The 11,301-nt window shown below is 44.7% G+C and overlaps 1 protein-coding gene across 1 annotated transcript; it reads left to right on the forward strand.

Moving 5' to 3' along the window:
* Positions 1 to 6,834: 6,834 nt before the first annotated feature.
* LOC124688904 (probable prolyl 4-hydroxylase 3) lies at positions 6,835 to 11,301 on the forward strand. Its single transcript, XM_047222524.1, has 7 exons — positions 6,835 to 7,112; positions 7,215 to 7,296; positions 8,091 to 8,286; positions 9,748 to 9,877; positions 9,968 to 10,155; positions 10,332 to 10,427; positions 10,882 to 11,301. Exons 1-6 carry the CDS (start codon positions 6,835 to 6,837, stop codon positions 10,403 to 10,405), a joined length of 948 nt encoding a protein of 315 aa, XP_047078480.1. The 3' UTR covers positions 10,406 to 10,427; positions 10,882 to 11,301.

Raw genomic sequence — 11,301 nt, forward strand, 5'->3', positions numbered from 1 at the left:
AGCAGCACAGCAGCAGTTCAGCAAGATTAAACAAAACAGAAGTACGGAGTAAACGCTAAACTAATCACTCCAGTTTCCAGCTCCAGCCCAGCCCAAGCCCAGCCCAGACCCAGCGGTTGAGGGAAGTGTGGCGTCGTGGTCTCGTGGAGGGATTTTACAAGAGACACCTCGTTAACCTGGTCAGATCAGGTGTCAAAATATGCTTTTTCCTGTTGAGGTAGGTGTCAAAATGTTTTTCCTTTTTTTTGATTTGGGCGTCAAGATGTTGTTGTTGATCAATCAAGGTATCTCTGTGGAACATCATGTCCACTCCTGCCTTATTTCATTATTATTAAATATAAAAGGGAGGTGTAAATGTTTTGCATTTGGCGACCGAAGGTAAGAAACAAACGGTCTACATATCCGGCATTATATTGAATAAAAAAAGATTACATTGGCGCTACATGCCTTCGCATCACTTTGAATAATCTTCAAAAGGATTATGGAATGGGGGGATAATGGTTTCAAAAAACTCTTTCATTTAGCTAATTCCAGACTAATGTGATCTTTATGGAACATGAAAGTATGACGTATGTTGTATGATCATAAAATTTTCCTTTCTATCTACTTTTGTAAAACCAAATAGACATATCTACATAAAATAAGCTCCACGAGATCTATGGCTTAACCAATCAAAAATACAATTGTTACTCTCCTATTAAAGAGCCACCCCACTTTATGTTATGCTTATAATAGACCAAAGTATCAACTAGACACACCATAATGGCGGGGAATATTACTTTTAATGGAGGTTGAACAAATTTGGAGCATTTTGATCCTTCATTGAAATTAGGTTTATTGCAAAACGCACAAAATACATTGTGGCTTATCTCTCTATGTATGAATAAAAAACATGTGTTCTTACAATGCAATATGCATCATTCAACAATGGAAAACTCTTCTATCACATTCACAAATATGCTTCGTGATGGGTTCATGGGCACCCGGTACCTGCCAACCGATAAAGAAATCTTCTAGAGCCTGAGCTCTCGTTAACCAGACACACCCGCTAGGGACTGTTGGCCAACAACAAAGGCTAGCTGGAAGAGGGTGCAATCCCCTTCCGAGACCTAACACTTCTTGAGTAAGGAGAAGCTCAGGCGGCTTACATCTAGTACTAACAGGCAGCGGAAAACCGTGACCACGCCTTGGAGTGGTCACAGGTTGCCTCCCACGATGAGTCTTGTTGCGGACTATCAAGGTGACACCGCCATAGTACGGGGCTGCTATCTAGCTACAGTGTTGGAGTGCCATGTCGTGCACGGCCTTAGCAGCTGGTGTTGGCAACATAAGGCTAGTGATGTGTCGGTTAACCCTATAGTCAGCATCCCCTTTGTAAACATTGAGCACCTCACACACTCATTTAATACATCTCGACAAGACGTAAGGTTGTTATCGGCGAACCATCTGGTACCCAGGTATAGCGACACCTATTTGGAGTTGGAATTGAAGCCGGAGACATCCCCAATACACGCCCTCGCGTCATTTTGAATAATCTTCAAAAGGATTATGAAAGGCAGCCAAGAATGGTTTCGAAAAACTCTCTCATTTAGCTCATTCTAGACTAATGAGATCTTTATGGAACATGAAAGTACCACATGTGCCATAAGATCATAAAATTTTCCTTTCTATCTATTTTGTAAAACCAAATAGAGTACATAAAATAAGCTCCACGAGATCTATGGCTTAACCAATCGAAAATACAATTGTTATTCTCCTATTACCGCGCCACCGTACTTTATGGTATGTTTATAACATAGCAAAGTGTCAAGTAGACACACCATAGTGGTGGGGAATATTAGTTCTTAATGCATATTGAACCGGTTGAACAAATTTGGAGCATGTTGATCCTTCATTGAAATTTGGTTTATTGCAAAACACACATAAAAACATTGTGGTTGGTCTGTCTATGTATGAATTAAAAAATGTGTTCTTACAATGCAATGTGCATCGTTCAACAATGGAAGACTCTTCGATCACATTCATAAATATGCTCCGTGATGGGTTCATGGGTACGCAGTACCCACCAACGAATAATAAAATCTTCGAGAGCCTGAGCTCTCGCTGTAACCGGCTAGGGACTGACGACCGACAACAAAGGCTAGTTGGAAGAGGGCGCAATCCCCTTTTCGGGACCCAACACTCCCTTGAGTAAGGACAAGCTGGGGCCTCTTGCAACTAGTACTAACATGAAAACCGTGACCACGCCTTGCAGTGGTCACAGGTTGCCTCCCACTATGAGTCTTGTTCCGGACTATAGGCGTGCCAGCGCCATAGAACCGGGTTGCTATCTACCTCTACAATGTTGGAGTGCCATGTCGCGTACTGCCTTAGCAACAGTACTGGTGTTGGTAACAATAAGGCTAGTGATGTGTCGGTTAACCCTCGATCTAGTGAGCATCCCCTTTGTAAAACATTGAACACCTCACACACTCGTTTAATACATATCGACAAGACGTAAGGTTGTTATCGACAAACCATCTGGTACCTTGCTATGGCGACACCTATTTGGAGTTCAAGCACGGCTATGGACATATCCTACAAATATAACTCAATACAAATATTAGTCCATAAAGATTGTCACCAATTACCAACATCACACATAGGTGTTCCATGTACTTTCACCGTTGACAAAAAATGGAACATTAACTTTTCTTTTGAAAACAAGACATGACAGTTGGTGAAATTTTGGCATAACCTTTGGTAAAATCCGTATCAGTGATAGAATCTGCTGTGACTGATTGTTCGGTACGGTCATCGAGGATACCAAGATCAGCTCCAAGTGTTTTATTTCTTGTGTTTTTCGTCATGTGTTTCGCATGTTCAATGTTGCTACACACCAATTAGCTAAAGGGTGTTTGTTATCTGTTAATTCTGTGTGGCGGTGAGATCCAGAATTCCGGATTGTACTCAAGAGGCACTTTGTAATATAGTATACACATTTTGATTATGGATCAATAAAGAGTACATGTTCCTCTAGAAAAAAACTTGTATTCCTGCAGTCAATCTATAGGAAAATCAGAGATACGGCACTCCCGTCCTAAAAAAAAAGAGGACGCATCTAGGCAGCAAACGGAGGCTGATTAGTCCTAACCAGCCATCGCACCTTATATGAAAGTACCCAAACCCACCGATTTAAAAAAGAAACCCACGGCCAAAGCACTCGCCCTAAAAAAAAGGTAAGTTTGGCATGTAGAGACTATACGGGCATTTAATATCAAGCAATTTTTTTACAAAAGTCATAACTTTCAAACTATTTGTCGAAATTGCGATCCGTTTTCACCGTTGGGCCTCTCGCGACGAGATCTTCAAAACTAGATCCTATTTGTATATATTTTGACAAACTGTTTTTTCGAAAACCAATTCAGTTGTTGCAGAAAAACAACTCTAGTATTATGGCGAAGCAATTTCGTACAAAGAGTTGGTTGCACTATTTTTTTTTTATATTTTATACCAACTTAATTTCTAAGATACTCAGTTAGCAACAACCATCATCAACACTTGTATTGAGACATCAACTTTGCTCTACTAGCCGCTAGTCATACTGCGGCATATTCTAAGGGATGCAACTTATTGTATAGGATCGGCTCAGCTTGATAGCATTAAGGAAGTGGGATACGACCAACCTCGAGCAGCGTCGGGAGGGTTCGCCGTTAGGAATGTAACATATTGTATATAACTCTAATCAAGATCGGCTCAGCTTGATGGCATCAAGGAAGTGGGACACGACCGACCTTAACGGCAGCGTTCTCGCGAGGGCGGTATGGCACCGTGTGCTTGCTCTGCAAAACGGATCCGGACATCCAAACTCCATGTGTGAAGCAACAATTTATTTGGGAAAAAAATACAACTTAGTACATCTGTCAGCAAAACTCAACTTAGCACACATGTGAAGCAACGACTTGTCTACTGACTGTCCGTAGTATGCAATTTAACAAATTTATAGGGGAAATTTACTTCTGCAAAAGCAACTTAGCTCATGGGCGACAATAATAAATATTGCATGAAAATACAACTTAGCATATGTTTGAACCAACAATTTATTGTCTTTGTCGAAGCGCCATTGCAGCAACTCCAGTGTCACGACAAATCGGTAGGCAACTTCACGACAATGGTACACAACTTGATAACAATGATGCTAGCTAACTTAGTAATACTGGTAGATAACTTAGACAAGATGATAGACAAGTTTCAATGATGATGCACAACTTTACCATCCATCCCCAAATGAGGTTGCATTTGGCGTCATCCCTACTAGGTTGCAACTAGAGAAGACACAATTGTCACACTCCTTAAAACTAAGTAATTGCTCAGACTTAGGTATACAAAGACTTAGGTATACAGGTATGGAACTTTACAGGTAGGACACACAACTTTGCTCAGTAGGGGTATACAAATTAGTAATAATGAGTATACAATTTAGCAAACGGCGTGAGTCTATAATTTATTGTGCAAAATTACAACTTAGCTCACATACGGAACCAATAATACCGCCGATAAAAATACAACTTAGAAGATGTCCGAAGAAACAATTTATTGTCCTTGTGGCAGCCAACCCCACGAGGTGTAGCTCCACCTCGAAATTAAAGTGCAAGTTACACTAATCTGCCTATTTAACTTAATTAAATTGTTGAAAAAGCAACTTGTCGATGGTGACAAAAAACAACTTACAAACCGATAAATTAACTTCAAATGGAGAAAAATAAAATTACAAAAGTAAAACAACTCCTCCCCTACAATCGGTGTTCAAAAAATAAACTAGTCTACATAATAAACTTAATGAATACTTCAAGCAACTTAACTATGTTCCCCAAAAACAACTTATCTATGCTGCAAAAGCAACTTCAGTCTACGTAAGTGAACAGTTAATAGCATGGAAAAGCAATTTGACTACATTGCCACAAACAACTTATCTATTTTGCAAAAGAAACTTCTTCAATCTAAGCAAATGAACTCAAAGTTAATAGCATGGAAAAGCAACTTAATTATGTTCGTAGAAACAACTTATCTATGGTCTGCATGTAACTTAAATCTACGTAAAATGAACTTAGTTAATTACTGCAAAATTAAAGTTAATAATATGAGAAAGGAACTTAACTATGTTTCTAGAAACAATTTATCTATGTTCTGCAAGCAACTTAAATCTACATACAAATGAACCTAATTACCTAACGTTAATAGTATGGGAAAGCAACTTAACTATGTTTGCCAGAAAGAACTTATCTATTTTGCAAAAGCAACTTCAATATGTTTGCCAGAACAACTTATAGGCATCTCTACTTGCTCCAGATGTAGCCATCTCTACTTGTTCCAGTGGCCTGGTAGAACTACCAACGATTCGCCGTCTCCTCGCCGGCGCACACTGCTACACCATGGGGTGGCGCTGGATCAGAAGCTCGGCGGTGAGCCGGACAGGAAAGATGCCAACTAGAGATGCATACAAATGCAAGGTCAAAAACCAAACCTGAAACTGAGACCGATTGAACTTGTGGTCAGTAGCAGCATTTGACAAGAAAATTAGTCAAGAATAGGACTGTGTTTTTCATCTATGCTCCATTAATCTAGTGGCTCTTCTCACGAACTTGAGACAAGAAAAAAATATGCAGTGAATACAGTAACCACGAGTACCAAAATCGTTGCCCTTTATGCAATTTATCAAGAGATGATGGGGATGAGGCGATGAGCAGCGGAGCAAGCCGGAGGTGAGACGTTGCCGACCGGGCCCGATGACGGCAGTGGAGGACGCGCATGGTCGGGAGCACGGCTGTCAGAAACCTCGTCCACCCCAACACCACGCATCACATCCTCTGTCTCCTCCCCTCGACGGGAAACCTAGATCGGCAGAAACCAGCGATCTTGAGAGGCAGGGTAGGTGAGAGGTGGCACTTTAGAGCTCGTGAGGAATGGGAATGAGGATCGGTACAACCGAATTTGTCGGGCCAGATCTCGGACACGAGCCCTCCGAGGACACGGGCATCTGAGGCGTCGGGAGGTGGGTCAACTTGGGAGGTAGTGCGCCCAGATTAAATCCCGCCGGTGCCCGAGCCGGGGCGGCGCGCAGTGGAGGTTGCGGTGGCCGGAGATAGGAGGACGGGGGAATGGCTGGGCGGTCCTCGTCGTCGAGCGGGAGGGAGGCGAGGAGCGCGGCGCGCGCGCGCGCGCGGAGACGCTAGCCGGTAGATCAAAGGAAGTGGAGGGCGAGGCGGCGCCGGCCGGCGGAGCAGAGGAAGGTGATGGGCATGGCGCTTCTCGCCGGTGGTCGGAGGAAGGGGAGGGAGGAGATGCGTCAGGTGCCGGAACGTGAAGGATGCACTGTTTTCTCACTTGCCCTCGCTGTCGGAATGACTCGCGCGAATAAGGCTGATCTGGTCGATCCGACGGCCAGGAAGCGAGGGCTCGCTAGAGCGAACCGGCCACCGTGCACTTTTTAGCACTTGGGAAAAAACAAGTTATTTGTTCAAAAACAAAGAAGTTTGGTCTGGTGTGACAGCGACAGTACCAGTTTGGCACCCGTTTGGTCGTATGGTTGCCCGCCACGTGCGGGTACGGACGGCGCCCGTGGTTTGTTTTGTTGTGGGCGGGCGGGCAAAGGAAACCCGCGGCGCCGCGGCGACATCCACCACACTGCAGCACCACCGCCCACCGTCTTCCTTCCTTCCTTACTTCCTTCCCCAGCCAGCCACCGCTCTCACCTCACGGCGAACCCAGCCTAGCCCAGCCAGCCACCGCTCTTACAGCGCGGGAGATCTACCGTGACCTGCCTCCCCCTCCACCAGCCCCATTCATTCCCGCCCGATGGCGCCGACGCGCCCGCTGATGCGCGGGATCCGCCCGCCGCGCGTCTTCGCCGGCTCCCGGAACGGCCGCGCCTCGCCGTACGCGCTCGCGCTCGCCGCGCTGCTCGTCGCCTCCGCCTTCCTCCTCGCGCTCATCGCCTTCGGCGTCTTCTCGCTCCCCGTCTCCGCGCCCACCAACCTCGCCACCACCGGCGACACAGAGACCACCGGCTCCGGCACAGCCGAGGCCGCCGACGGCTCATCCTCCCGCCGCGCCCGCGGACGCCGCGACCTCAGGTGAGCGATTGAACCGATAAAAAGTTTCACTTTGGTGCACTGCCCAGATTCGCTTCGATCCGAGCTGATCCGGCGGTCTCTGCCGTTCTTCGTTGGGTGCAGCGAGGGGCTCGGCGAGCGGGGCGCGCAGTGGACGGAGGTGGTCTCCTGGGAGCCCAGGGCCTTCGTCTACCACAACTTCCTGGTACTGCCGCCCGCACTCTCTATTCCATTCTGAAATCACAACCACCACTCTGCTGTCATGGTTCATTCCTTCCTAGTCAATGCATGCGTGCTGTTATGTGTAAAGACTAGTACACTCTCGTGGGATCCATCTGTCCCCGTATGGTATCTACTTTCGGGCGGGCGGGCGAATTCGGTGTGCTACTAGGGTGATAAAGATTGCATTTGCCTGAAATGCCATGCTGGATCTTTCAGCTGGAAACAAGGTGGTGCTCAACTTATGACCGATTCAATGGGCTCGCGGGTGATTTTAGCATATGCCCTCGACCTGCATTCCTGTTTCCTTTTCTTCCTCGTTGGAATGGAAAGGTTGTAGCTCCCTAATTGTTGGCTTTAGTTTGCATTGATAGGAGCTCTGGTTACCGTGGATTATTATTGCCTGATCTAGTCTGAAAGAATGGGGAATGTGGACGGCGCGAAATAGTATCGCGTGTAACTACACATTATTCTTCACTCACCTCTCAATATTACTATGAACTAATCAAAGCCCTTCCGCCAATGTGATTTGGCGGTTCTGATAAATACAACTTGTAGGTGGAGACCTCGTTGATTGCTTAATTCTAGGTTTATCACGCCTTACTTTGTTGCATCAAGTTTCTCTTCTTTTCAGTTGTTTCATATGCTGTGTTATTAGTTATGGGTGTTTACTAACAATTTTTTCTATTGAGATAGTCATTGCTTGTTAGTTCAGCTTATAATTTGGTGTTGATTTAACTATGGGCCATACTATTGCTGATAGTCTGTTCATTTCATTAGTCCAAGGAAGAGTGTGAGTACTTGATTGGATTGGCCAAGCCCCGCATGGTGAAATCAACGGTGGTTGATAGCACCACGGGCAAAAGCAAGGACAGCAGGGTTCGCACAAGTTCAGGCATGTTTCTTCAAAGAGGACGAGACAAGGTTATTCGGGCCATTGAAAGGAGGATAGCTGATTACACCTTCATACCTGCAGGTTTAGCTATTTAAACAGCTTTGTAGTGAGGTTTCTTTTTTTTTATAAAGTAGCATCAAGATATACAGACAAGTGTGACCCGCTAAATGCATACGCAGTCTGATGCTTATAACTGTCTTTAACTCCCCTGTTCTTTGTTACGGATAGCATTATAGAAACATTCACTAAGTAGGTGCTCATAGCTTTTGTTCAGCATGCGAGCAGTGGGGAGTGCTCCGGTGTCCCCCCCTCGGCTCCATGTTTCTGAGAAGTTGGAGCTGCTCTAGTTTTTCTTTTTCGATATGTGAAGTTGCTCCAACTTTTGATTAAAAAAATGTAGAGTTGGTTTCATGAAACAGAAAAAGTTGGAGCTGCTCCAATTTTTGGTACAAATACATGAAGTTGGATCCGTGAAATATAAAAACGCAAAACACGCCGCTTCATATCTGGAACGCACTACGTGATCGCGTAAATCTTTAGCTAGAAGTCCATCACGCCCGTGGTGAAGTATTTCCTAGCGGTGGAGTTGGCCTAGCCATGGCTATGACGGCGACGGCTGAACCACCTGGCACTGTCGTGACATTCCCAAACACCGGGGTAATTAGAAATCTTGAACCACTTTTCAGATCTATATTTGGATACTAGTAAAATTATGAATCCATTACGCTAAAGAGAATAGACGGATTTGAAAAATTAAGTGCAAGTTGTTCTAGCTCTTGTACATAACATAAAAACACGAAACGACCTTAATTTACATCCGACTGCTAGTGATAAATGACCGAAACGTTACACACGCGTTATCTATCTCCTCCCTCCTCCCGCGCAGAATCTTTTTCGAGTTGACTTCACCGCAACATGATTTACATTTGTCGCCACTGGATCATGGCCTCCGGCGAACGAGTCGACGTACCTTCCACTGGAGTCGAACTTCTCCGATTCGTTGTCACCGACACGCAAATCGAGTTGTAGCTCGCTGCCGCCACCGCCACTACGTCTCATGCCGCCTCACCCAGGACAAAGTTGGTTGAGGCAGCCACAACAAGCTTTTAGCGGCGACAAAAAGCGACAACTCGATTTGCATGGCAACAAGAACGAATCAGACAAGTTTGACTCTGGCTAAAGGTACGTTGATTCGTTTGCCGAAGGCCAGTGGCGGCATGCGTGAATCATGCAATAGTGAAGTCAAATCGGGGAAGTGTCTAGGTGAGGAGGGGCAGAAAGTAAGACTCACGTAACGTTTTGGTCACTTGCTGGTGGCAGTGAGACGTAAATAAACAGCCGATCCATGTTTTTATGTTTCACGGAATCAATTCTATGTTTTTGTATCAAAAGGTGGAGCAACTCCATAGATTTTAAAAAAACTGGAGCAACTCCAACTTTTCAGATGTATGGAGCCCCAAGGGGGGGGGGGGGGGGTACATGGCTTTTATCCTTTTAAGCTTCATTAGCTGTTTCGTAATGTTAATTCATGCTGGCTTGCAGAAAATGGAGAGGGACTCCAAGTCCTGCACTATGAAGTTGGGCAGAAGTACGAACCTCATTTTGACTACTTCCTTGATGAGTTCAACACCAAGAATGGTGGTCAAAGGATGGCCACTATTCTCATGTATCTGTAAGTGTAAATAATAGTATCCATATCACCCAACACTTCGGTCACATGTGATGATATCTGAGTCCTAGAACATATCCTCACTTGAACCAGATCTGATGTTGAAGAAGGAGGTGAGACTATTTTCCCTGATGCAAATGTGAACAGCAGTTCGCTAGCGTGGCACAACGATCTTTCAGAGTGTGCCAAAAGAGGTCTTGCTGTGAAACCGAAGATGGGAGATGCGCTACTTTTCTGGAGCATGAGACCAGATGCCACTCTAGACCCATTAAGTTTGCACGGTTAGTCCAATGGCCTGTTCTCTGCTCTCTTTAGTTACTGTTTTTCCAGGGTAGTTACATTTTGGGTTCAGTTTTCTCCGGAAATCCTGTTAATCTTATGCTTTTTTATGTGTGTATTCCAAACATTCTGAAAATTCATTCTGCAAATTTCTTTATATATTGCATTATTCGTGCAGGGGGCTGTCCTGTTATTAAAGGGAATAAGTGGTCATCAACAAAGTGGCTACATGTTAACGAGTACAAAGCTTAAGCCTTGTGGAGTCACTCCAAAGGTACTTTCTACTACCCAGTGTAGAATGTAAAGCTGGTGGTGACAATATTGTTGTTTCCCTTACAAGTATAAATAGATCTTGGTGCCTTTTAAAGACGTTTCTGTTTGTTCATCATTGGCATGAAAAAAGCTACGATGTGATCTGACTCTGAAGTGGTTTTCCACCCAGCCCAGCTTGCATTTCCCCCTATCTGCTACTACTCATAAGCATGCACATACCATGTACTCTGTGGCATGATCTGCTAATTCCTATATAATTTCGAGTTTCTGATTTGTAAGTAGGAGCATTAGAATGGATCCCTGAGATATGGATGCATATAGAACGATGTTCGGGAAGGGCCAACAAGCTTTTTTTAAATCTTTGTTTATGTCATTGGGATCTTGAGCATCTGAATTTTGTTTGCTGAAAACTTGAGTGTGTTTGAGCTGATGCCGCACTTACTTTCTGGTTGGAGATGACACGATTTGACCATGCATGTGGCTTGGGCACTTTCCAGGACGGCGCCTCCGTGCCTGCATATCAAAACGGTTTTTGGATCCATTCACCCCATCTTGTTGACACTGATTGTCGAGGATATAACATAGGCAGGAGCAGGGGTCTTCTTCCTGGAGCTGGCTTGGCATTCTTATTTCTCGTACCCCTAGCAATTATTTATAGAGGAACGAGTGGTGATGTACTGGTGTATGTAGTGTTGGGGTGTGCATTACTGCATCTGGGGTCCATTTTTGTGTTTTATTCCTGCCCTGTCTGTAGTATTAGAAACCATACCGAATCACTGATGTAATACTGTTGTGGTGAATTGTTATTACTGTAATATGGAGGTTATAGAGTTGCCAGACAAATCTATATATACATGTAGTGTGTATTCTCTATA

The sequence above is a fragment of the Lolium rigidum genome, chromosome 2 (genome assembly GCF_022539505.1).
Source record: "Lolium rigidum isolate FL_2022 chromosome 2, APGP_CSIRO_Lrig_0.1, whole genome shotgun sequence".
Lineage (NCBI taxonomy): Eukaryota > Viridiplantae > Streptophyta > Magnoliopsida > Poales > Poaceae > Lolium > Lolium rigidum.

What these genes read in the sequence shown, in the direction of transcription:
- LOC124688904 (XM_047222524.1), top strand. Translation starts at nt 6,835, where the DNA reads ATGGCGCCGACGCGCCCGCTGATGCGCGGGATCCGCCCGCCGCGCGTC. An exon ending in TCGTCTACCACAACTTCCTG is followed by an intron (nt 7,297 to 8,090) that starts GTACTGCCGCCC and finishes TCATTTCATTAG; the next exon opens with TCCAAGGAAGAGTGTGAGTA. An exon ending in AGACCCATTAAGTTTGCACG is followed by an intron (nt 10,156 to 10,331) that starts GTTAGTCCAATG and finishes TTATTCGTGCAG; the next exon opens with GGGGCTGTCCTGTTATTAAA.